This window comes from Strongylocentrotus purpuratus, unplaced genomic scaffold (assembly GCF_000002235.5).
Source record: "Strongylocentrotus purpuratus isolate Spur 01 unplaced genomic scaffold, Spur_5.0 spur5_scaffold_18, whole genome shotgun sequence".
NCBI lineage: Eukaryota > Metazoa > Echinodermata > Echinoidea > Camarodonta > Strongylocentrotidae > Strongylocentrotus > Strongylocentrotus purpuratus.
The window spans coordinates 5,734,170-5,762,116 of NW_022145603.1; the positions used below are offsets into that span (position 1 = coordinate 5,734,170).

At 37.5% G+C, this 27,947-nt stretch overlaps 1 protein-coding gene across 1 annotated transcript in view; it reads right to left on the bottom strand.

The window, feature by feature from the left end:
* Positions 1-27,328, bottom strand: part of LOC576080 — a 66,007-nt gene extending 38,679 nt beyond the window's left edge. Inside the window, exons 1-19 of the mRNA XM_030989095.1 lie at positions 27,002-27,328; positions 22,655-22,773; positions 20,402-20,617; positions 18,112-18,438; positions 17,124-17,266; positions 15,390-15,531; positions 14,564-14,726; positions 13,002-13,111; positions 11,960-12,142; positions 10,413-10,645; positions 9,706-9,868; positions 7,555-7,578; positions 6,141-6,233; positions 5,569-5,716; positions 4,015-4,166; positions 3,438-3,563; positions 3,145-3,273; positions 2,772-2,893; positions 1,846-1,993 (exon numbers count right to left, since the gene is read on the bottom strand). Of these exons, the coding sequence (XP_030844955.1) occupies positions 1,846-1,993; positions 2,772-2,893; positions 3,145-3,273; positions 3,438-3,563; positions 4,015-4,166; positions 5,569-5,716; positions 6,141-6,233; positions 7,555-7,578; positions 9,706-9,868; positions 10,413-10,645; positions 11,960-12,142; positions 13,002-13,111; positions 14,564-14,726; positions 15,390-15,531; positions 17,124-17,266; positions 18,112-18,438; positions 20,402-20,617; positions 22,655-22,773; positions 27,002-27,177 (2,917 nt within the window). The 5' untranslated portion in view covers positions 27,178-27,328. The remainder of the gene's footprint in view (positions 1-1,845; positions 1,994-2,771; positions 2,894-3,144; positions 3,274-3,437; positions 3,564-4,014; positions 4,167-5,568; positions 5,717-6,140; positions 6,234-7,554; positions 7,579-9,705; positions 9,869-10,412; positions 10,646-11,959; positions 12,143-13,001; positions 13,112-14,563; positions 14,727-15,389; positions 15,532-17,123; positions 17,267-18,111; positions 18,439-20,401; positions 20,618-22,654; positions 22,774-27,001) is intronic.
* Between the last annotated feature and the right edge of the window lie 619 nt (positions 27,329-27,947).

Here is a 27,947-nt window from a genome sequence, read left to right on the forward strand (position 1 = left end):
GAGAGCCATTTGTAGCCTTAAAATGAAATATACTCAAAAGCAAAAATTCCAGTGTTTTAGACTTCTCATAAATTCCACATCAAGAACATGAAATCTCCTCGATAATAGCAAATATAAATGATTTGAATTAACATTTATGCCTTTTAAAATAACTTTTACAAAATATTTCCAAAGATGCTAACGGCTTTCCATAATTTCTAGGTCCAACTTAGAGGTAAGTTCAACCCCCCCCCCCCCCCCCCCCCCCCCAGGGCTGCCTTCAGAAAAGGTAGACGGACCAGAGATATGCTTGTGTGTTTGCAAATTATACTTGAGAAGGTGATTACCATGGATCAACAAATGTTATCATGTTCATAGACTATTCACAGGCGTTTGATTCCTTGAGCCACAAAAAAACTATTCTCCAACTTCTTAGATATGGGCTTCCCAAAACACCTTGTCACATTACTTCAATCTATTTATGTAAACGAAAGAGCTAGAACCCGTTGGAATGAAGAGTTTGAGATATGAAAAGGTGCAAGACAGGGCTGTATCTTATCACCATACCTCTTTGTCACATACACAGAAAGTGGGATGAGGGAAGCAGATGTTGCGCACTAAGGAATTAAATTTGGTGGCAAAACCATTTCAAATCTCAGATATGCTGATGGCACAGCAATTATTGAATCTTCCAAGGATGGAATTGAAAACCTCACACATACAGTCAACGATGCTGGCAAGAAACTCAACTTGCATTTAAATGTTAAGAAGACCAAACTCCCAGTTGCTGGTAAAAGCTCAGAAACCGATTGTAGCATCCAGATGGACGGGGAAACAGTTGATGATGTGGAAACCTTCACATACCTTGGATCGACAAAGAACAGTAATGCTAGCTGTACCAGTGATATAAAGATCAGAATAGCTATAGCAAAGAAGAGAATGGTTGACCTGCGTGTAATTTTGATTGACAAGAACGTACATCTCAACCTGTCTGGAAATGAAATTGGTCAAAACCCTGGTTTGGAGTGCTTTGCTTTATGGTGCTGAAAGCTAGACACTGCTCAAAGCCGATGAAAATCGCATCATGGCAGCAGAAATGTGATTCTGGAGGAAAATGCTAAAAATCAGCTGGAAGAACATAAGAACTACCCTCAGTGTTCTCCAAGAACTGAATACAGAAAGAGATCTCCTTGGAAAAGTGGCCCGCCTCAAAATGGGTTACCGAGGGCACATTCTGCAATGGGAGCTCCTTAGTAACACAAATAATAGAAAGCCAAGTAGAAGGCAAAATGAAAAGAGGCAGACAGAGAAAGAAGTGGTTTGATAACATCTAAGAATGGACAGGTCTCGCATATTCAGACGCCAAAAGATTAGCACAGGATAGAAACAAAAGGTGAAAGACAACACGAAGATGTGCAGATGTGGTCGCCAATCGCCAGCAACTGACGATGGCAGCCATGTAGCCAGGTCTTCAAAATATTATTTTTAAACAGGTTTAATTGCTTGATTTAACCCGACATAAGTTTAATCTGGCTACTTTTATACGGGTTAAATTGGTTGAGTTAACCTGATATAATTTAAGAATTGTTATTGATGTTGATTGAATTGGTTGAGTTAACCCAAAATATTGTACTTATTTTTATACGGACTGAATGCATTGAATTTAACCCGTATAATCTTCAAGCAGCCTATTTCTATACACTCAGGTTCAAATGCTCGAACTCAATGGCCCGAATTCACAAAGGAGGTTTGTTTCAAACCAGGTTTGTAAAAAACGCGTCAAAACGCGTCATATGACGTACATAAACCTCGGTTTGTCGACAAACCTCCTTTGTGAATTCGGACCATTTGCTTCATCCAACTCACCTTCAAGTACACTATCTCTTATGCTGCTTGAATTGGTTGAGTTAGCTAACAGAGCGTCGGTAAATAGTTCAACACCATCTATCTCTTGAGCAAGATCAAGATTCCCTTCAATTGTGATGTCATCACTGAATGTCTTTGTGCCTGTTATCTGAGAATGAAAGAATATCATATAGAGTACCAAAGATTGACGTCATAATATGACGTGGTAATATGACTTTGGTAATATTATAACCCACATTGTCAAGGTTGCTGGTTCCAAACAATGTGCTAAACAATGGCGAGGTGATCACACCAGCGCCAAACATTAAACAATGGCGAGGTGATCACACCAGCGCCAAACATTGAACTTGCTTTAATGTTGTCGCGGCGAACCTGAGGCGTAGGTTCTTTTGATTAGAACAAGTAACCTGAACGACGAGCGAATATGACGTTAGCGCTTCAGTACTCTATAACTGGATCAAAGTTAATCATTAACAGGTTAAATCAATATTCTTTCAAATCTGTTTTTATGTCACTTCTCTTCAATACCATAATAGTGGTGATATGAGAAATAGATTTATAATCGCCGGTGTTTTAATTTACATTTGTGAGTCATGTCGCAGAATCAATGAAACTGTGGCATAGCTATGGGGTTCCCAAGTCTTCCCCCCCCCCCCCATCATCTCCATAAAATGACAAAAAAAGGGAGAAAAGGTAGGTAAAAGGAAGACCAACCGTATTGAGCACGGCTCGTGTGTTGAACCTCCGAACCGAGTCACTGTGTAAACACGGTAATAATGTGATACGCGCTATACAAGACCGAATGTTATTTATGATTGATTTAATGTGAACTGAAAATTGGTACGGGCACAAAATGAAAGCGCTACTAAATATAATGTTGTTGTTTAAGCTCTCTAACAAAAGAGTGGAGAAAGAGTCAGACTTACTGTTGTATCCACATCGTGTCTCACTGCCCGAGCATCAAAGTCGGAAAGATCGATATCATTGGCTGTTCCCCCTATTGTTACGTCATCATCAACTGTCACACTCTGTTCAAAGGTTACAGGACCTGCGTGTAGAATATCCAATAGAAGTATTGTAAAGACTGTTTAAGGTATAAAAATGGATGAAAATTATATCTCATATTTAGAATAATCAAAAACAATATATATTATTTATAAAATATGTTATTAAAATGTTATTTCATATATTTTATTTTATACGTTCACCTCACTACGTTCATTTATTGTACTTGACGTCACAATGATATTAATCAAATTTATGACGTCATTATTGATTTGATTGTATTTAAACATTTACCTGTGATTGTGACGTCTCCTGACTCTCTCACAGTATCAGCATCCATATCAGATACATCTACTCCATCGACTGTACTTGACGTCACAATGTTATTGTTTACAGTCATGACGTCATTGAATGTGATGCTTTCTGCGTATGAAAGGAAACAAAATTGAATAAAGGGTGATTCATCATTTCAGGGCCAACATCTAAGTAAGAGTTGTACTGGTGGTGATTAAGAGTATAGTATTCTGAACATACATGTATCCATGAGGAATAAAGGGCATATTGTGTCCCGCTAAATCTTTACTTACCACCAAGTGTGTGAGTGCCGGCGAGAGTAACAACCTCTTCAGAAACATCCACCGTATCTATGGTAACACTGTTCTGAACAACAGCATTACCTGTTATTGTTACGTCTTCTTGGAAGGTCTTTGCTCCTAAAAAAATTTGGAATGAAAATGTGAATTTGAATTGATTGAATTTGAAATCGAAATTGTAATTGACATTAAAATTGTAATTAAAATGAAATTGAAACCGTAACTGAAAGGAAATTCAAACTATTATTGAAATGAAATGGAACTATAATTGAAATAAAATTGAAACTATAATTTAAATGAAATTAAATCTATAATTGAAATGAAACTGAAACTGGAATTGAATTGAATTTGGAAATTGGAATTTGGAATTTGGAATTTGGAAATTGGAAATTGGAAATTAGAATATTATGAATTTTGGAAGTCAACATTACTGCAGTTCTATTTTTGAATTTTCCATTGAGTTGGAATAGTGTGGAATAGTTTTCTATCAAAAGCATTGCGTATTAAAAGTACATCATTTCCGTCATGGGGTAAAAAAAACGCAATATTCTGGGTTTTTAAATAAACAAACCAGAAATAGTCTGAGCCCCGGTTTCAGTGACCGCCTCTGCCATATTAAAGCCGTTGACGAGGACACCATTCTGCATACTGAGATCGCCATCCACAGACACACTATTCTCAAAGGTGAGGGCGCCATCTATTGTCTGTCCATCTTCATTATTCCTGAAATACCCAAAAGACAAACAGTAATATTAGCTATATTTCCACTTTCCTTGAATATACTTGAAATACGTATCGACACCAACACTGTCATTTTAAAAGAAAAAAAGAGTATTGTAGAATTTCAAGTTTTAATTCAAGTTTTATTTCAATTCAAATCCATAAAAACATACAAGATACAGATTATATACAATATAGAAAACACAGAACACAAACAAATGGAAACATGTCTACAAAATTAACCGGAATTATACAAAGTTAATCAGCAATAGAAATGAATTGGGGAAACTGCAAATAAACCATTAGGTTCTCTCGAGGCAGTCCCTGAATTTGCCTGAAACGTTGAACATGTATTTGCATATCTAAATAAATGCTTTGTATTTTATCATTCAACGGAAAGTGAACGTGATATATTTTGCTGTATTAAAAAACAACTGTATTGGTTAAAGAATAATCTAATAAAAAGTTTTAAAAAATAGCTACATTTATAATGCGTGTCGAGCACGCCTGTATAAAAGCAATACAAAGTACATATCACTATGAGAACAGAAAAGAAGAATACAATAAGAAAGGGCAAGGAACCTGTAGAGATAAGAAGCTTTGTCCGAGAATCAAATCAAACATGCAGAGTGGATTTTATCAACAGAGTTATTATTTGCAGATGAACGAAATGACTGGTAGTGAGGGAAAAGGAATAAACGCATGCATACATTGTAATACAGCAGTAAACAGGTCTATAAGGGAGATTACAGATAGCACATGGTACAAATGACCCTAAATATCCACAGATCTTTTACACATGGAGAAGTTCCACTTTGAGCATCTTAGAATAATAACTGCCAAAGTCCTAGATGTGCTTCATGAATACCTTTTGTTTGTCCTCTTGAAAAGAATACTTCCACCTGCGTATCATAGAATGTACCGTTGGTGCATAAATGAATAATGTTACATAACTTTCATGAGCGCATATCCAGTATTCATCTCTGTGGGTTTTACCATTTTGGTACAAATGACCTTTATCTGCCCATGCGCAGATTGTATCTATGAATTGGCTTTAATATTACAGGCGTTTATTTACCCCTCTAGATCTCTTACCCTATATGAAATTTGTGTAGAGCTGTAGATATTATTACAGTTAATAAAGGCTGAGCTTTATATCATAAAGATGCATATATTTGAGCGAGGAGAACAAGAGGCGAATATTATGTAAAGAACTTGGCAAATAGATGCTCCAATAAACAGAAAATATGACCAAGAGTAAGAAAAGAGTGAATAAGAAAGAGAAAAAGAGAAAGTGGGAGGAAGATAATATAGTAGAGGCTAAGGGTGAAAGCATGAACCTTATTAGGTTCATGGTGAAAGGAACAACATGAAGTTTTAGACTCGCAAGAATCTGCTAGACTACCTGACAACAGAGTCTTCAAGAGCCTGGATGTTAACACCGTTTATTGTCGGAGCAGTGATGGTGTTGGCTTGCAAGTTTCCCTCTATCGTTAAACTCTGGAAAGTTTTATGAGCTGTGATTGTCTGTTCACCAGTCAAGGTAACACGGTCTGTATAAATATAACAAGTACCCAATTTAAGACGTAATTTTAGTCACGATTATAACCAGGAATATAGTTGATTATATCGGAGTAACAATAACAATAATGAGGAAGGTGAAAATAATAACAATATTAATAATAACAATATTAATTATTTTGATAAAGAGTACTACATAAAAAGCTTGAAGTGAAAACTTAGTTTTAAAGCATGGACAATTATTTTACCAATTTAGAAACTGTATCGAAATTCGGGTGTTTTAATGAATTTCGACTGCAGTATGTACAAACTATTTAATTCTCTGGAACAAGTATAGAATTATGAATTATAATTAATAAACATTGAAACATCAGAATGTACTTTTCAAATTTTTCTTTAGATGTTGAATGTATTCAAAAAATGACCTAAATTGAGGAACACAAAAATGACACTTACCATCAAATTTTCGCCTTAGAGCCTGGACAGCTCTTGTGTTTTCATCAGCATCGTCCTCTAATTTATCAAAAACTTCACTAAGATCCACACCACCTAATGGTAAAAATATTAATAGAAATAGTAAGAGTAATAATGGTTATAATAACACATGTAAAAGGAATATCAGATTTATAACATTTTCCTTCTTCTCCCTCTTTTTCTCCTTCTTTTTCTTCTTCGTCTTTTATTTCTTTCCTCCTTTGTCTATTTTTTTCCTTCGTTTTTTCTTTTTCTTCTTCTTTCGTCTTTTTCGTCTTTTCCTTTTTCCTTTACTTCCTTTTTTTACTTTCTTCTTCCGTCTTTTTTGGCTCACTACACTGCAGGATGCAAGACCTGGGGGTGTTTTAAGACCCTAAGTCGAACTTAACTCTAAGTTGGATTTAAAAACTATGAAGAGCCATTTTTAGCCTTTAAAAAAGTGTATTCAAAAGCAAAAAGTATTTTAGACTTTTCATAAAGTCCACATCAATTACATGAAATCTCCTTGATGATTTAAATCAACATTTTATGCCTGTTAAAATAAATTTTACAAAATATTTTCTAAGATTCTAACGGCTTTCCATAATTGTTAAGTTCCACTTAGAGATAAGTTCAACTTAGGATCGTTGTGAAACACCCCCCCCCCCCTGGTCTTTAGGGTACAGAGTTCTGTAGGAGGGGGAGACCAAAATGTGTCATCCCACCCCTCCCCCCCCCCCCTTTTTGCCCATTACCAACTGGAACCAGATGGTCCCTGTGTTAGCCTATGCGAATGAGATATTTCAGGAGTCAGCGGGTTGAGATGTATCGTGTAAAGAAACTCATTTTTATGTTCAAGTTAAAGGTAATACAAAGTTTTGGTAATTTTGAAAATTGGGTGGATAGTGATCATTTACAATTTGGATATATTTGGATGCCCCTGTGATGTATTAGAAGCACTAGAAAAATTAGCCCCTAAAACACTTCTGCTTTCGAGAAAAATTGAATATAAAAATGTACCGGTGCTCCCGGTAAATTTTGATAAAATTTCGAATAGCGACTACGGCCGTACAATGGTAGCTGCGACCATGAAAATCTCATAATATGTAGTTGTGATAGATAATTTTCAAACGGGAATAGCTAATCGGTTGATTTTAGTCAAGAAACATTGTTTTATATGTGTGTGTGTGTGTGTTTTATTGTTTTATTGTTTTATAGCTAAATTAATATCTTGAACTTGAGAGGGCGATATACAACATAAAGAGTTTATTATCTATAATTTCACTACTTTAGACTCGATTTCAACTGCGACAACGATCACTGAATATTGTAGGATCGCATATTCTTCCAATATGTTCATTTGACCAAAATTCATGACCCCGTACCAAAACTTTGTATTACCTTTAATTTAACTTACCTACAGTGTTGTTCACTATGACATCTGCAGTTTGGAAGAACAAGGGAAAACATATGAACTATACAAAACATTGTTGGCTGGTTGGTTTTATTTTCCGTAAAAATATGATAAGAATTATGCAGCAAGAATATGACTGGATCGCTCTATTCAGAGTCATTAATTGAATGGGTTTATCCTTCATAGAAGCCTGTAAACTTAAGGTATGTTCATTGGACAAGTTATATTTTACTTGAAACATTACTACATTATATTGATATTCATACAATAAAGATATTAACCAACAAAAAATGATGATAGTCAAGAAAAGAATAGTAATAAAAGGTTCGATAAACTGAAAGTAAAATTCAATTCGGCAAAACGTTCACCCAAGGCCCTGTTTCACAAAACTTGTCATCAGTGACAAATGACAGTTTTTGTTATAAGCTAGTGAAATCCTTGCTTCTGATTGGTTATCAGCAGATTTGTGACTGATTTGTCATTGAAAAAATGATTTGTGAAACGGGTCCAAGAATGACTTTTAAAAAATCGTCATTGAAGGGAGGACATTGTTATCGGGAAAACACATAAAAACATATTCCTTATCAGAACCATCATGTAAAACCGATTTGCTGATCATGACGTATCATTAATAAATGTTTTGATAAATAAATAAATGAGACTAGACAAAGAGAAAGTAAGAAGTTGAGTGTGCCTAAAGTAAGGACAACACAGGGTAAATTTTCAATGTCATTCAGAGGCACACGCTAATGGAACGATCTACCCCTATCTGTACGGCAGAAAGCATCAGTGCGGACTTTTAGATTCGCACGAAGACAATGTGGATTGCTACGATCGACGTCCTTTTAATGAACTGCATTGAATGGACGTCACACGTATCAGTCCACGCAAATCTAAAAGTCCCTAGTGTCTTCGTAGAACTCTAATATCACAAATGTTAATAAAATAATTGTTTTTAACTTTGAACCAAGGTTCTTGCCTTTTTGTAAATATTCTGTTATATAATTTTTTCTTTTATTTAGTGTAAAATACCAAAGCTTTGTAGTTAATCACAGAACATATTTACCCTAGATGTAATAAAGTTCTGTAGCTTAAGTATGTATTCAATAGTTATTCATATATATTCATTACATGCTCATTCATTGCTGTGATAGTGGTACCAGACACGATTAGCATGAACCCTACTAAGGCCGGGGGCATTATGCCCCCCCCCCCCCTCCCCTCCGCGATTGTCTGATTGTTCGGGAATGCATACGGATGGCTCCCCGCCGCTCGCTGACATTTTTCTTTGAGTTTTGCGCATCTTTTAAAACAACGTTTTTGAAAATCGGTGGTACGGTTACAAAGTCACGAGACCTTCAGTCTTTGCATGTCAGCCCGAAACTCGCTCATTTTCGTGATTTGTGTACAAACAAATGGAAATGTCATTTTTCCTAAAAAAAAAAAGAGATAAAACATTGCTTATTGGGTCTTCTTTAAAGTTTAGGTGTTTGTTTTGGGAGTCAAAATAGTTGAATTTGTAGTTCAAAAAAATGAAATACAAAAGTTGAAAAAAACAATAAATACATAAGAAATTATCAAAGAGATAACATAAGGAATAACCTAGCTCTTCCAATTTCTTTGTCGCATTGTTTCAAATGGTCTAAGGAATACATGTAGTGAAAAAGAATGCTTAAATATAAAGAATATATGATTATGGGTAAAAGGGTGAATTTTATGACCTTATTAGCATACATTACCATAAATATGGAAATGATAAAAAAAAAATTCTTTCAAAAAATTAAATTTACGAAAGTATTCTATACACTTCACCAGACATGCGTGCAAATTTTCGGGGCGATCGGCCGTTTAATGGCCGAGAAGTTAAGGGGCCATAATCCCCCCCCCCCCGGCCTTATCAAGACCTCAAATAGCCCGGTCTTTTTAGGGTTAAATGCTATTTGATGGTCCCATTTATCCTTTCAATGCTATTAAACCATTCACATTTGATTGTTATATTGATGTACGTTTGTTTGGATAATAAACTTCAAACTCAAATCAAATCAAATGAAAACATACCATCCTCTATGACCTTGTCAAATCAAATCAAATGAGATAAAAACATACCATCAGCTATGACCTTGTCAAATCAAATCAAATGAGATGAAAACATACCATCAGCTATGACCTTGTCTACAACCACGGTGCCATTGAATGTGATGGTTCCATTGAAGGTCACATTGCCACCGAAGACAAGATTACCATCCTTCAAGAAGGCTTTGTCATTTAGAGCCTTCTCTCCATCGATTACTTTCTCCCTGTATATATCTATCTGAGTCTATCGTAATAACAAGATTAAACGGGAGAATTAGAGACATATAGCAATGAGTGTATGGGGCAAAGGCATATAACAATAATAGCTAGAAGAGGAGTAAGAAAAGTTGCGAAATTTGATAATTATAATTAAAATTGATAATGATAACAAGAATAATAAATAAATACTAACATTACTCATAATGCAGAATAAGAAGCAGAAGAAGAAAATGATGGCAATATAAAGGATAATGATAACAATATTTATATTTAAAAGACGTACTAATGATAATGATAATAAATAAGATGATGATGATGGAAATGAAGAGGAAGGTGAAGAAGAAGAAGGAGACGAAGTAAGAGACGAAGGAGGAGAAGAAAGAGGCGAAGGAGGAGAAGAAGAAGGAGAAGAACAAAAAAGAACGAGAAGAACAAGAAGAACGAGAAGAACAAGAAGAGCAGGAAGAACAATAACAAGAAAAAAAGAAGATGAAAAAGAAGATGAGAAGGAGGAAGAACAGGAAGAAGAATAAGATGAGATGAAAGAGGAGGATGATGAAGGTGGTTACCCGGACGACAGTTGCAGCATCTTGTAAAGCCGTTTCGACTGCTTGGGCGTATGGACTAGGTAAAGGGCGGACGGTCTTCTCAAGCTTAAAGATCAGGGGCAATATTGTTTCCTTGTTATTCCTATCGGGAAACTTGTAGGTTATTACTGCGTACATTGACTCTTTCCAGTCGGTAAACTGAAAGAGATCAACCACCCCTTCTGGAATTGCACGGTCGGGCAAACCAAGTGGATCTATGATGTCAAACAGAAATAAAAAATATGTTGAAATAGGATTCATAATTCTTTAATTCAGTTCAGTTTAGATCATTTAATTTCTACTTTTGTTAATACAATTCAAACAGAGAAAAGGCATTGTAAATACACATATACAAATACATTGATATTTACAAATTTCAAGTATGAGAAAAAAAATATGTAAAGAAAATAAAACATGTACCAGAATGACAAATAATATCTTCAATATAGCAGGACATACACAATACATCGAATTTAATTACAGACTAATCATTAAAGGAATTCATTAACTATTCAGGTAAACAATATACCATTTCAAAATGAGAGGAGAAGTAGAGTCTGGATATACACCCTAATTCTTTATGTATTACTTCGTTATTTATAACGTTTTTGTTTTTTAGGGTCTTCTTTCAACATTAACTGCACATGAACAGAATTTACAAAGTAACTAAACGTATCAATATTTTCGATAGATAGGTGGTATTAAAACAATAAAAACGATTTTAAGCATGCCATCAAATACAAAGGATGCTAACTTAAATAATCTACAGTGATGAGGAGAAACCTTAAAAGCATTAAACCTATATAATTCGATTCTGATCAATAAAATTCCATTTTTATATTTGGAAATTAGAGAACCCCAAGCGCGTCCCGCAAAAAAAAAAAAAAAAAAAAAAAAAAATCTTTTAGAACCGCTCCTGAATGTTGTCGACTATGAACCGCGTTGAATAAACTTTGTGTATCCATGTAGATGGCTCGGAGATTTCTTGCCTCCTCCTCCTCCTCCCCCCCCCCCCCCCCCCCCCTCCCCCTCCCCCTCCTCCTCTCTCTCTCTCTCACTCACTCTCTCTCTTTCCGGTCGATCTTTCTCTTTCTGTCTTCCCCTCCCAGGTCGAAAAGCATTTAAAACCAGTAGTCAACTGGTACCAGTTAAAACCAGTAGTCAACTGGTACCAATTGAAACCAGTATATTCAACTGGTGTTTAATATGGAAAATTGAAATATCACTAACTGGGACTAGTTGAAAAACAAGTTGACATCTGAAACCAGTAGATATTTCCAGTTCATTTACCAGTTAAAAACTAGATGAATCTACTGGTGTGAACTGGTCGAAACTGGTTTTGTAACTGGTACCAGTCGAGACCAGTTCAAACCAGTAGGAAAACGTTACTGATTTCAGCTAATATCAACTGGAATTTCGACCTTGGCTCTTCCCACATCCCTCTCCCCTCTCTCTCTCTCTCTCTCTCTATCTCTATCTCTCCTCCTCCTCCTCCTCCTCCTCTCTTCCTCACCCTCTTCCCCTCTCACCTGGAAAAGGGCCACCTACGAGCTGTGAGTCTGTGACGTTATAGATTGTCAGGGCTTGTGATCCTGGCAGCATAGATGAAAGTGCTAGGAGCGGGTTGTCTTGACAGGTGGATGGATCTCGAACTATTGACCAAGCCAAAGCCATCGGGGTGGAGATGGTCTGGACCTCGTCGAAGTAAAACCCTGTAAAACCGAGGGAAGAAGTTTGGACAGTGGCATCGATTCGGGTGCTAACTACATGTGCCTCCATCCCGATCGAATTACGAAAATGAGGGAAAAGGCAAACAGATGACGCAAGGTAGGAATAGGCATGGAGTGGAGGAGAGTCACAAAAACAAGTAACTCCTCCCTATTATACGCTCCGCATTTGGCTTTGATAATAACTTATAATGGCGTATAGAATGGGACACCAATCTGTTCACTGAATATATGGGACATGCTACACAGGGTAAGGTTTGGATTGAAGATCAAGATAAAATAACAGTCTGTTGCGTCTTTATTAAAAGGGGGTCTTTTTTAAAAGAGGGATATGGGGGCGGGGGGGGAGAAAAACCAGACTTACATTGCCAGCTTGGGCATCTGATTATATAAGTTACATTACGAAGTGTCATTTACATAACTTTATGATCTACGCCAATTAACCAGTTTGATGCTATTAATCCATGCGCCAATAATTCAATCCGATCTGTGTAATTTTCATTTTAGTAACGCAACGGATAAAAGTCGCTGGGTTTATGATACCGTCTAAATTTCTGCATACAATTAAAAGGACAATGTGAACCCACAAGATGCGTCAAAGACCATCGCTGACGTAGTCCAGGTCAAACAAATGGCGCAGTCATGCGTCAGAAAAATAATGCAGTCTGACGTCAAACAAATGACGCAGTCTGACGTCAGACAAATAACGCAGTCTGAAGTCAGACAAATGGCGCAGTCATGCGTCAGAAAAATAACGCAGTCTGACGTCAAACAAATGACGCAGTCTGACGTCAGACAAATAACGCAGTCTGACGTCAGACAAATGACGCAATGGGATACTTACCGTCCCAATGATACAAGATTGATGTATTCCCCCGAGCAGTAATGATCAGTATGTAGCGCTCGTATGATTCCCTGACGTAAAGACCAAAACGAGCAGCGCCATCTGCTAACCTGCAACGCATCAAACACAACGACAAGACTTTCAAACAAATTCACCTCTGGAGCGTTTCCCTGCAGTGTGTCTCGTGTGACATATAGATTTCTTCAATTCATTTCATCCAAACATGGAAATGTCTTAAATAAGATTATGTAATAATATGAGTGATCCCACAAAGAACGATAAGCATAAATCATATCAAGGGAATTTATTTTCCATGTACGGAACACATTTCACGAAATCGCCGAATAGCTCTTTAAAGACCCTATCCAAAGAAAATTAAAATTAAAATTAATGGAAAACTGAATAAATTTATAATACAAATATTAAGGGATAAGGAGTATTTACCCTTTCATTTTTGCACAAAAGCAAATTTTAAAAAAACCTCTTTTTCAGCACCCATCCAAATTACGGGTCAACAGGAGTCAAATTTGCCGAAGTTACAGTGACGACATAACATGTGGACCCCATCGGTTAACCTGTATAACTGATGCGATGAGCCGTATAGTACTTAATCAATGCAAACCCGACGTCCCACAAAACGACATTTTTACGTCATTCCACGACGCCGGAAACGTGAACTTTTGTTCTCTCTGACCTTCCTATTCTCAGCTCTTCGTAGGCTGTCGGTCTCATAGACTCTCTGTCTACAATAGTAACCGTATTAGACACCACGTATTACACTGAAATGCTTTCTGAAGATAAACATCAATGTCATCTTTAAAATTCGACACGTTCGTGCTTGTAAATGTATATATTATTGAGTGTGCAACAGATCCTTGTGCTAACGGTGCAACCTGCATGGATGAATGTTCAATTTTAGCAGTAAATCACAGGACGAGTATAATACCACATTTGAAACAAATCTATTCTTATTACAAGCATATAATGGCGAAGATGCTGGAAGGACATGGGAGCACGTGCCCTCCCTCAATCTTATGGTTTTAAAACAAGATAGAATAAAAACGCAAGAAAAGACGAAAGGGTCCCCCTCCCGCATTATCCCTGTACAGTGTGATGTATCTTGTTCAATGTAACTCAATGTATGTAATGGCGCCACCTACTGGTATATGTCAATGCCAGACAAAGTTATGTAATGAGCCTACAGGGGCACTGTGAAACCCCACTAATAAAGATCACTCCTAGTCTGGAAATTATCCGTGTCGGACGTGTATTATTTGTCTTGCCTCCAATATATCACACTCAGGATCAATGTAATTTGTATGCAATTTTATGAGTAAGATCGTCGCCCCTCCCCCCCCCCCCCCCTCCCCTCTCCCTATATAATATGTGCACTCAATCTACACTACTACAAGAATATACTCTTGACCCCATGAAAGACCAGTAATGTCGAACCTGGCACAACTGAATATGGGTTATCCAACCGTTTCATTCATACTTATGTATATACTAGTATTGTATATTATGCTTTTAATCAAACGGGAAAAACTACTACTTCTACCTACCTTTGAAATAGTGTGAATTGACTCTGTCGTGTGTTATATCTCCAGATACTTGATTCTTCATCTCTCTCTACAACCAGGAGGTAATATATTCCAGTCATCTCAAACGCGTGAACCTGCTGAGCACCATACGTCCTGATCATCTGCCTCACTCCGAAAATCTTGTCTGAAAAATTGGACCAATATAACTTCAGCCTTTGCTAGCATTATTATATTTTGGTGGTGGTGGTTATTTTACCTGACTGCTAAGAAAGCATAAATGCTTGTATGTAAGCAACCAGACGTCATTGCTTTAGGTCATTGGAACAATGAGCCGAATGCGTCTTTTTTCCGTAAAGTAGCCATCCTTGCGCTGCATTCATGTGCTAGTCATCAATATTCATGATACGCACGCACATAGAATCTGATGCGATAATTTATCAAATATGAGATTTCATACACAAATTACAAATGCAAAGCTAAGTTTACTTTATATTGCGACAAAATCGGGAGGCTTGAGAGGGCGCTATATAACATAAAGAGTTTATTATTTACAATTTCATAACTTTAGACGCGATTTCAACCGCGACAACGATCACTGAATATTGTAGGACCGCATATGCGTCCAACGTATTTATTTGAACCAAATTCATGACCCCGTACTAAAACTTTGTATTACCTTTAATATAAATGGGGATACCCTAAATATTCATGATATTACTCATGATAATACACTCATAACACGTAACATCTTGGGGTAATTCGTCGTTCCAAAGAAATTGAACATAAGCCTAAGTAAATAGTGCTAAATGATATGCTTGGTTGTTTGCATGCATTTATAGTGACTCACTGATGTTGCTCCAGAGATAAATGACGGATTGATCCCCTTCCGGGTCATCGGTATTTCGAGTAAAGACCAGATAGGAGTCCACACCGATCGAGAAGAAATCGATATCTGTTACATTCCCTGGGCTTACTGTGACATTCTTAATCTGCAAAGAGAAAAGAGAAACAATTTTAGTATCGTAGAAAAGAACCTTGTCCTTTAGAGGATATGCCTCACTTTCTTCTTCTCCTTCTTTCTTTCTTTCTTTCTTTTTTTTTTATTCTTCTTCATTCTCCTCCTTCCCCCCCCCCCCCCTCCACCTCCTTTTTTGTTCTTCCTCTTCTTCTCCGTGTTTTTCTCCTATTTTTTATATCATTTTCCTCTTTTTTAATCTTGTCGTTCTTCTTCATTTTTTTGGTTTTCCTTTTCCGAACGAGCAATCTTTGTTTCAGGGGGTATTCTTCCAAAATAGTATACAAAGGATGAAAAGGATGAAAAACAATTTTCATCCAAACTTAGTTGAATGTTACATGATTCTGTGAATTCAAGGGGTACTGAAACGAGTTTAGTGGCGCCAGTTTAGCTCAGGAAAATGTATGTTATCAATTAGTAAAACAATAAGTGGATAGTGAGGCGATGACGTCACAGACTCATAAGTCGCCATTTTGTCTTGTGATTTCCAAAGTTGTTCATGTCATTAAAAATTAAAAACTTCCTTATTAGTTATCTGATATTGCTCATGCTTTTTGATTGGTTTATCTGATTTGTCTGATTCTATTGAAAGTAAGTTATTGTTGGAGTGGACTTGCCCTTTTCTAAGTCCGCCGATTAGTGGAGGGTTTGGCAGGTAGTCTAGTTGTCTCCTTTTCTCGTTCGTCGTTCCCCTTCTCATTTTCCTCCTCTCCCTTTTCTCGCATTTTCTCGCATTTTCTTTCTTCTATATTTTTTTTATCACTCAATGAAGGGGGCACATGTCCCCCTCCCGTCACTGTCTTTACTAAACCTCAACACTTTCTTCAATAGGCAATTTTCGTGAAATGACTTGCTACGAATTATTTCATTCACCTGTTACGAATAGGTATGCAAATGGCAGACATGCGGGTTTTTGTATAGGGAAAACCTTTCTTTGTCCTACTTATCGAAATCCCTCTTATGCAGTAACTTTTCGGCATGTAACCAAATTTATAATTCAGTGCACGCATACCATAATGTTTGTCTTATCTAGAAATAACTAATGTTAGCAATTTAATGCTACGGTCACAAAGGTTCGTACGAACGATAATTTTGTACGAATCTCCCTGTTTTTTCATTGTCTTCCCGAATTTCTATTGTCTGAAATCGTTCGTACGGCGTTCGTAGCAGTTCGTAAAGGCATTTGTGACCGAGGCTTTAATTCTGACCATTGGTATACATTTATTTGTAACAGGTAAATGAATAATTCGAATCGAGGTGCTTCACAAAGGCATATGAATACATTTGGTTTCATTGCGAAAGTGGCCTACTCACATTCCGACTACTGAGATACAATTATTCGTAACAGGTGAATGGGAAAATGTGTACTCCACCCCCCCCCCCCTCCTTTATAAAGAGGAAGAAATTAAGGGAAAAGAAAAGCGAGAAAAGGTAGAAGTGGATAGGAAGAGGTAGAAGTGGATAGGAGAGGGGCAAATGACGAGAGAAGGGGAAATGACGAGAAAAGGAGACGCCTGGACAACCTCCCGCACCCTTCCTTCCTCCGGAAACGGCCTTGTGATTTACCTCAAATGCCGTGCTATCCTCGTTCGCAACGATGATGATGGTTTTGTTGTCTGATGTGGCAGCAATCTTTGTTTCCCCTGTTGTCAATCCGTTATTGTAGTAAGTCTGAGTGAAAGCTTTCATTGCTGTAGCTTGTATGCCCACTGTCGGGTATTAAGCAAACAAAATATTCATTACAACCATGAAAATACACTGACTTGCAAAGACTTCCCCCCAAAAATACAACTCCAGAGCAATTTTAATACCCTGGTGTGTATATCCCATAAAAAAATCATATACGGATTACGTAATATATCATTGTGGTGTTGAAATTGTCTCTGGTTGATTTTTCGAAAATCTTTGTGCTGGGGGGCGTTTCACAAAGATCTTAAGTCGAATTTAACTCGCAGTTGGACTTCAAAAATATGGAGAGCCATGTGTAGCCTTACAAAAATAACAAAAAATACATTCAGAGGCGAAATTTCAAAATTTTGGTAATCAAGATCATGAAACCTCCTTGATAATAAAAAATAAAAATGATTTGGATCTACATTTTCCGTCTTTTAAAATAACTTTAAAAATATTTCCATAGGTGCTAACGGCCTTCTTTAATTGTTAATTCAATTGTTAGTTCAACTTAGGATCTTTGTGAAACACCCCATGGTGTTATCAGTAGAGGTCTACATTTCGCCATTTTGTATTGGAAAAGTCCGAAGTGTTTGGTCATTCGTACGAATCTCCCTGTTTTTCCATTGTCTTCCCGAATTTCCATTGTCTGAAAATCGTTCGTACGGCGTTCGTAGTAGTTCGTAATGACATATGTGACCGAGGCTTAACCCTATTTCACTTTTGGAATTACGAACCTACAAAATTATGGACCATCAGAGAAACCGAACCTTTAGCATTAAGTACCTATTGAGCAAAGAACCTTCGGAATTATGTACATTTGGTAAATCGACATGTTACCTTTTGTTAAACTTTGAGTATAAGTCAGATTACGACTATTTACCTTGTCCTGTACTTGCTGAAGGAATGCAAACTACTCCGGCATCTTCAGAATGAGAACAATCGTGATCACCGAAAGCAGGGTGTGCACAGCCATAGATAGTCTGCTCATCTCCTGCACAATCAACCTCATCTAGATGAATGGGACCAGCGCCTTCTCCGAATTCAGCCGAGTCTGGAGCTTCAGAAGCTCCCTGGAATCCCAGCATGCGGCAGACAACATTGGCATCGTAGATATCCCATGAGTCATCACATATAGTTCCCCAGACTCCGTTATATTGGATTTCAACCCTTCCCTCTGTTTCGTGGCTTCCATTAACCAGACGTACATCTAAGGGATTAAATTAAATGCTAAAATTATCACCATTCTCCATAATCAATCATATACCCCTCTTTAGAAATGTAGCCATTTGATTGGTCGGAATTGGAGTTGTGATTTAAGCCATGCCGACTAACGGTCAATATTTTTTTAGAAAGCATCCCGGGTAGCGGGTCAAATACAAAAATCTGCTGAAATCCACGTTGGATTTCGTGTTTAAAGTTCCTTTGAGCGAGCGCGAATACAATACATTGCAGTATTTGTGTGATTCCCAAATGATTGTAACATTCAATCAGGGAGGTGTCTATCAAGTCCCTGATTCAATCATCTTTCAAGCGAAGACAGTGTTTCAGATTTTCTGTTATGTTTCACCAATCTATACTCAAGAAAAGGATAAAGAAATAATTCTTGATAGATTTTTTTGTGAATTCGGAATATAAGAGATATATCAACTGCTTTGATATTCGAGGCCTGGCTGTTTCTATACTGGCTCTCGGGCCCCGGGAACGCCTAGGGGTCATGGCAGGATGCAACGTCCCATTGAGCCTATAAAAACAGCAAGGCCTCTAATAGCAGTCGATATATATAAGATACGTAAAAGAGTACCGCGTCAAAGCATTAATTACCACAATTCTTCGCCTATCGCAACCTGCGAAATAACTTGCTCAGTTGGTTTTGAACAAAATACTAGAGTTATATACTATTTTGGATAATGAATAACATACTGGACACACTGATGTAAGTTCTAAATATTTTAAGCAAACGCTTTAGGAATATTATTTCCCTCTCAATACATGTTTTCCTTGTTTATGAAATGATATTCAATATATGCCATTATGCATGTAATCATAAATATGTTTTTTTATTGGATTAATAAACCATTTTGTTATATCTACATCGATTGAAGTGTGAGTACAATTGGATCCTGATTTAGGGAAAAGGGAGTACCTGTTACATAATATAGATATATCGACTGTTATGAGAGGCCTAGCTGTTTTTATCGGCTCAAGGGGACATTGCCCTCGGGGCACCGCCCGTCCAGGCACGCCTCGAGGTCATGGCAGGATGTAACGTCCCGAGAGTCCGTATATTAACAGCTAGGCTTCAAGTATTAATGCAGTCGATATATCTTTTATATACCTAATTGACAAACAAATCTACAAAGAATTGTTACCTTATCCTAAGACACTGTCTGTTAATCTTCGCTGGAAAGATGACTAAACGTTACAATCTGTTTGGGAACCGCACACACAATGTACTGTATTGTATTCGAGCGCGCACAAAGGAACTTTATACAAGTAAACCAATAGGGAGATTAGGCACGCGGGCATCTTTTAAAAGACTATTGACCGGTAGGCGGGTATGGCTAAAATCATGACTCCAGTTTTGACCAATCCGATGGCTAGATTTCTAAAGAGAGGAATATAATTGTGCATATCAATGAATAGCGGAATTTACACCATTAAGGGATTCCAGATGTTTACTCCGGCGCAATCGCTCCGGGATTTATTTCAATTCAATTTTGATTTAGTTAATTTCAATTCCAGCCAAAAAAAAAATACAGAAAACCATGGTAAATATATCAACGACGAGTTTAAGAAAAAATACAATACAAATGTTTAAAAACGATATAATGGGAATTATGATGGCCATCGTCAAAGGTATATATAGGTTTAGGTTGCAACTGGGGTTTAGGTTGGGTTTACAGGTTGAGTTAGGGTTGCAATTGGGGTTTAGGTTGCAAATGGGGTTTAGGTTAGGTTTACGTTAGATTTTGGGTCATAGTCAGGTCAAAACATTCCACATTTATCGACGTGAATCAAATTATCAATTATCTAAACTATGGAAAGAATAAAATATGTATTATTTACTGATCACACTGACTTTGTTTTCTTTAAATATTCCCATGGGTTGAATAAAACAAAAACACAAAAAACGTCTCAATCGTGGCCCAAACAATTGAAGAAATACTTACCCCATACCCTAAAAACCTCAGAAAGGGGGTCCGCTTGAGTAGCATTAAATTCCCAAATTACCAGGAATCCAGGGATATAGGAACGTGTGACCAAAAACTGTTTCTTTTTTATGTGAAATTGATCCCATTGCGGTCTTTCCGTAGTAGGGAGTCCATCCACGTACAGTGATGAAAGAAACACAGACGGCTTGAACGTCGTGTTTCTAATCGCCAAAGCTGTAAGAGAAACAGAGGGAGAATACGCCAAATATGCATGAAAATAAGCCAAATATACATGGGTGATTCCGCGAATTGTGTCCGGTATACGACATTAGTACAGTTCCATTGATTTCGAAAAAATCAATGAATTATGTTATTAATCCGGAAAAACAAAATATTTGTAGGTAATAAGTTAAAGTGAGACATTTTCATCATTAGGAAAAAGAAATGAATAGGCCTACAGTTGACTATGTTCACTAATAGTCTATATAAAAAAAACTGGGCATCAAATTTTCTACCCATTTTTTCAAATACACCAACCGACCACAATGTCAACTCCGCTCTTTAAAGCGATATTAAACTGATTGAACGTTCTGCCCTAACGTCCTATTCACAGCAATCTATCTGTCTAGATGGCTCTGGTCCTGTTCAGAGCCCTTAATAATAAGGAATTAATTGGGTCATGCTTTCTTGACATACCAAAATGCTTTGACTGCGTTGATCATGATTTACTCTTATTCAAACTAGAGAAATATGGCATATATGATAAAGAGTTAAAATGGTTTTCGAATTATATTACTGGAAGAAAACAACTAGTTTGCTCCAAGGGTAAGAACTCAGCTATAAAGGAATTATTATTTGGGGTACCTCTTCTTCTTATTTATTAATGATATATCTGAAGGTATTAATGATGCAGTATGCTCTGCTGACATGTAGTTATCTATGTTAATGGTGAAAATATTCATAATGTTACTATTAGTTTACAAAATACGATGAATGTTTTAAATAGTTGGTATCAATAGAAACTGTCTTAAGATAAATATAAGTAAAACCAAAACAATGCTTATTACGACTAAGTCATCTGTATGTCTGGATATTTACATTGACCATGAACTTATTGAGCAAGTCCATTCTATGAGGTATTTAGGTATTATTATTCATGAAAACCTGAAATGGAATGATTATTTAAGACAGTTATGGAAATCAGTTGCATACAAGATGTTTTGCCTTGGAAAATTAGGAAAATTCTTAAGCATGACACTGCTGAATATTATACATAAATCTATACATTTCGATCGCATTGCATAAACGGGATAGACATGGACTAAATACGCGTAATGCAATTTCCCTTAACATTCAACTTTATTGTCAGTCCTTAAAATATGCCGGTGCTAAAGTATGGAATCTATTACCCAATAACTTTCAAAATGCTCAGTCTCTAGAAATGTTCAAATCATTGTACAAAAAAATCAAAATCAAATCCATTGAAATTACCTCAACCTCTAATCTGAAAACTTACATTTGCATACTCTTATACGACTATTTTATATTCAAATTATTATATGTAGCATTCATTTATATTTAGAATCATTGTTGTTAAGGCCTTGAATTATTATACTACCATATGTTGTATTACTATGATGTATTGTGTGTTTTACTTTGTTATACTTTGTTATTTAACTACTTTTTTATATGATGTTTTTAATACCAGGTCATAGGTGCAAAACAGATTTACTTCTGATCTTGTGTACCTGTATAAATATGTTTGAATAAATCTAATGAAATATTACTGGCCGGCTCTGGTACTGTTTATTGCACAGCGCTATCTCTTGGTCGACTTGCCAACAGTGCGTTACCCACTTCGCAGACGGAGGACTCGATGCGAGAACCATGCGTAGAGCCATCTCTATGGGGAGAACCAACAGCGCAGTTAGGGAATCACGAGACCATGGGGGTGGGTGTTTCACAAGGGCTAAGATTGAATTTAAGTTGGACTTAACTATATCCGGCCGTTCATGCCACTATTTTCTCTCACCGTTTACTGGCATTGGTCTCCTAAGGGACGTACAAATCATGGTCACACATCTACAGAATTTACATTTTTTGAAAGTTCATAATAATTTTTGAAGGAAAAAAATATTATTCAAAGATCATAATTGAAAGACCAATGGTGAGAGCAACCAGTGGCACGAATGGCCTGCCATAGTTAAGTCCAACTTAAAGTCGATCTTAATCTTTGTGAAACACCCCGGTGCTTGAGTTTCCTTGACTTACATTCTCGGTTTCCTGCTCCGGACCCGGGGACAAAGCCATGCCGAAGATCGTCAAGTTGAACGGTGGCAGCTCTCCTGGATCGCATCCGAGCATGATTATCTTTCATCTCACGTACCGCCCTATAGATAATGGAAACAAAAGAGGTGTAGGCACTATGAACATGACGGACAAAGAAAGAGGAAAAATATACAGTTCCTCAGGTAGACAAAGGAACAGGTGAATATGCATGTGACACCTGTTCTACACATTTTTACATAATAGCAGTGAAGGGATGTTCTTTTGTCTACCTGAGGAACTGTTTATTTTGTCCTCTTTCTTTGTCCGTCATTTTCATAGTGAGGTCGAGTGATTTCATCGTGACAATTGCCATAATAATAATAATACTCAGTTTTTATTTTATATTAAAATCACTGGAGATTATTACCCCCAACTTTAGCTGTGCTGTCATTACGGCAGGCCCCTGGGAACGATTTTTTCACCGGGGATGCTCAGGGTCCTGGGAACGATTTTTTCACCGGAGCCGCTGAGATATATATATTGCGAAATTTTCGCAACGACTCAGCCAGCCGTTGAATAAGCGGGGGGGGGGGGGGGGGGTGGGGGGGGGGGGGGGTAAGCGGACACTTTTTTTAGGTCAGCCGTGGGCATATTTTTTTTTTTTTTTTTATAATTAAAAAAAAAAAAAAACCAAAGGGGAGGGGGGGGGTTTTAGCTTTTTTTAGGGGGGTTTACACACATAAAAAATACCAAAGGGGGGGGGGTTGAACCCCCAAACCCCCCCCCCCCCCCGCGTACGCCCCTGATACAGTAAATATATCATACCGAAAAAATTTGCAGGGGGTGCTATGCCCCCCCCCCCCCCCTGGAAAAATTCCGGGGGTGCTGCAGCACCCCCAGCACCCCCGCTTCCCAGGGCCATGCATTACGGCGCTCTAGCATTTCGAAGAATTAATTCCTGCCAGGTACCCATTTACATTACCTGGGTTGAGTGTGGCAAATGTAGATCAATGTCTTGCCAAAGGAAATGTAAATGACGTGGGCTCAATCCCACCCCCCTTCGTTTTTTCCTTTTATATTACTTGTCTTCCTTTTATATAAGTATACACTTCCTTGTTAACGATTATAGCGGCCTTAAGCTTTTACAGGATTTGTGCATGTACGAACATGTGTATGATTATTTTTATTAATACATCCTTTTCATTTTTATGAACACATTGATGATTTTATTTCTTCAAAGATTTGTCTTCTTTCATTATAATGCTTTAACGCTTAAGCTTTTTTATTTTTATTTTTTTTCATTTTAGTAAAGAAAAAAAGTTACATGATATTGTATTATTTTGTTGTATATATGTAAATACAAAACAAACAAGTTTTACATTCATATGTAAAAACAAATTAACAGAAAAAAATCTTGCCAAAGAATGGAACTAGGCTCGACTAGCACTTGTGCTAACTTCTAGTTCCCATTAACAACTTCACCTAAACATAGTAATATACATATTTACGTATATATCTTCTGTACATTTAATAGTATGCAGATGTATGTCTAAAAAAAAAAAACGTTTTAAAACCATTACTGTTCAATCGACATTACTCTTGTGTTATGTATACATGTATCAGTATTATTCTTTGCATTATATGATTGTTCATATGTACTGTCATTATTGTGATGTGTTGTTGTTAATAAATTCAAATTCAAATTCAAATTCAAAATTCAAATTCAAATTCAAATTCAAATTCAAATTCAAATTCACATTCGTGCCGCGGCGGGTCTCGAACCGCGGACCTTGTGATCGACAGTCCGGCGACATTACCCACTCGACCACGGCACCTCTACAATGGGCCGTATGCATAAAAAGTAGCAATTGCTTGTGCTAGCCTTTTACTTGAATCCGTATGCATAAACATAAGCAATTGCTTGCAAGCAAATGCTTTTGCTAGCAAGCACAAGCAATTGCTTGATGTCCGCAAGCAATTGCTTAAAGATCAAGCAATTGCTTAAAAACGTATGCATAAAACGAACCTTTTGCTTGTTCTTATAAGCAATTGCTTACGTTTTTTCAAGCTCCGTCATAGCAGCTTGAGCTCTTGCTTAATCGGGACGTTCGCGGTTAAGCATCATGTGTATGCTCGTTAGAGAAAAACCAAAGTTGTACAGGAGTATAATAAATCATGTGTGCATGTATCGGTGTTTTTTGTTTTTTTTCATTTTGTTCTGAAATATGTCATCCTGGAATGTTATACTGCCATGTCAGGAAAGGCTACCCCACACGCATGACATTTGAATACACTACTAGTATGCGAAACCCGCCTTTGTTCTCCCATGAATGATGTTCGCACCGGCGTGACGTCGCTATTGTTGAGATCGTAAGCAATTGCTTGCTGGAGGCAAGCAAAAGGTTTGAGCACAAGCAAAATGTTATGCATACGGATTTAAGCAATTGCTTGAGCTTGATCTTTTGCTTGACAAGCAATTGCTTGTGCTTGAAGCAATTGCTTGCAAGCAATTGCTACTTTTTATGCATACGGCCCATTGTCTCTATACAACCTTATTCCCCCAAGTTACCCCATCTGCTTGCTCCCTCTTGTATCAAACTCTCTTCTACTCTCACACGTTGTATCATCCTTTTCACCTGGGGTAAACCGTTGGTCCCTAACCTCTGAAGCAATCTGCGCATGCTCATAAAATTTACTTCAGTGCATTTCATGCTATAAAGGGGTAAATATTCTTTTCAGAAGTAGAACAAAACAAATTCTTGAACTACCTCCATCAGAGAGATTTTAAAATTCGCAAAGTAGGATCCCTCCATGTTTTAAAATCTGTTGTCTTTTCTGGGGGAGGGGGGCGACCGCCCCACCGCCCCCTGACTACGAGCCTGTGTATTAAAAATCCATCCTACGGATAACCTCCCGCGTGTTGCTTGAATGGCACACGTACGAGGTTATCCAATATATCACCTCCATGTACGAGTGGGAATTGGATTAGAACCGGAAGGGCATTACTCGTATCCCTACAAACATTTTAAAGGAAACCTCACCCTAAGAAATAAGTTTAGTTATTCTGAGAGATTCACTGTATTCTCGCCCGTTAGTCTGTAAGATTCCCACCAAAGTTTACGAGATAGGTGTAAACAAGATATTCTTAGCATAATGTAGTTTCTCAGCAAGACATGGGCCTTGGGGGGTGTTTTCAAAAGGAGGGAACATGCATATGCGTACCCTAAATAACACTGAGTGGGGGGGGGGGGGCATGGGCGTCGCTTAATTTCTCGATAATGTGACGTAGCATGCGAAGTCGTTTAATTAAATGAATTCAAATGTATGGATGTCTCCTTCCACGTGTGTCGGTGTTGAAGTATTATCTTTTATATTATTATTGTCAGAACGCAAATTGCTAAAATAAGTTGTTACCCTTCTGGGCTGAATGTTTCGCATAAGGGAAATAGGTAAGTAAACTGCTATAATTCATCATTTTCAAATAGGGCTTAAATAACTGTTCCCCTGTTCTATATTTATCACTAATTACAGTTATTATTTTTTTTACATATTCAGATATGATTTTCCTTTATTAAAAAGTACGGGATTTATTGTTGAAATAAATAGTTTTTCCAACTGTAGCTCACTCCAGCAAAGCATATAGAGCTGTAGCTTGGTGCATGCTAAGTGTATTAGTTCGCCTGGTACGTCACTTTTCAGGAAAATGGCTGCACTCATGATAATGCATCACTACATACTAAGAATATCTTCATTTATACTAATCTTGAAAATTTCGCAATAGACAGGAATAAATGTCATCTTTCAGCATACCTACACTAATTCTTCGGGGTGATGTTTCCTTTAACGCCCTTTTTGGCTCCAAACGATTGGGATCGTGTAAATTTTCAAAATGTTATTTTTAAAGGTATTTCTGGTTCATAATGTGCAACGCTGGCCTAATAATCAGGCATCCGCATAACACGTGAATATGGACAGCCTTTCAGGGCATGTTCCACGAAACCATTAATAGGGACTTTTAGATTTGCGTGTACTGATACGTTTGACGTCCATTCAAGGCAGTGCATTAAAAGGACGTCGATCGTAGCAATCCACGTTGTTGTGCAAATCTAAAAGTCCCTAATACAAGTCCACCGACTTCCCATTGAAACACGCGTTAAATTCAATACACGCATTTCATTAGATTGTAGAGGAACTTGTACTTGTGACGGCCTAGTGAAACGCTACTCTAGTTAACGTTTTTAATCCAGTTAAAATCATCTTACATAATGTTCCCCCCTTCACCCGGCTCATTTAGAATGTTATTGAATGAGCTTCATGCACTTTTTGAAAGAGAGTTTCTCATTGACTTACCTCCAGTGCGTCACATGGAGATTATCCGCAAGTACGTCCATCCGCGTCAAATGTGCCCGCATCTCGGCATCCACAGCTTCCGCCAGCTTTACCGACATAGCATCAGAAACAGAGAACAAAATGCCAGCTCCGAAGGCAAACATAAATAAAACAAGGTTGCTGGAAATACGGGACATGGTGCAAGATTGTCCCGTCGTACAGGAAACATAGAAAGCGTGAGGAAAGACAATTAACGAAAAAAAAAATTAACGAAAAGAAAAAATGAGAAAAGGGATCGAGCTGAGCTCTTGTCCGATGTGATGTATGTCGAGGAAATGAAAGTGACTGAAAAAGTCGAGCTAATCAATTATAATCGTTTGCATTCTTCTCATACAAGGGTGCCAATAATGACCGCGTGGGTGATTCCCGAGGTATGTCTGACAAAGCAACAATGAATGCAACATAGGTTGAAGACACCTATAGTTATGCCATCACGCGTAACAGGTGAATTAAAAAGTTCGCTATCAGGGAGGCGTTTCACGAGACGTGAGTACAAGTTTATAGACATCTCGTTGAAACGGATGTATTAAAAAGGGACATGGGTTTCAATGGGATGTTGGCGAAGTTGTACCTGACACCATCTCGTGAAACAGTATCCAGGACTCATTACAAGGAACATCCACCATTTGGATAGTGCGATTCGGTTTCTATGGTTTCTTGGGGCACGATCCTGCTTAGTCCACAATGGTGGGGGCCATCCTAGAGAGAGAGAGAGAGAGAGAGAGCGGGGGGGGGGCTCCAATGTATTACGTAATCATACACGTGCATGGCCTTCCCTGAACTAAAGCGGAAATATATCAACTATTATTAAGCATAATCATAATCCTATATCTTTGCTCAATGTCCAATATAAGATTCTTTCTAGTTGCATTGTAAACAGAATAAAACCATTGTTAGACGAAAACAT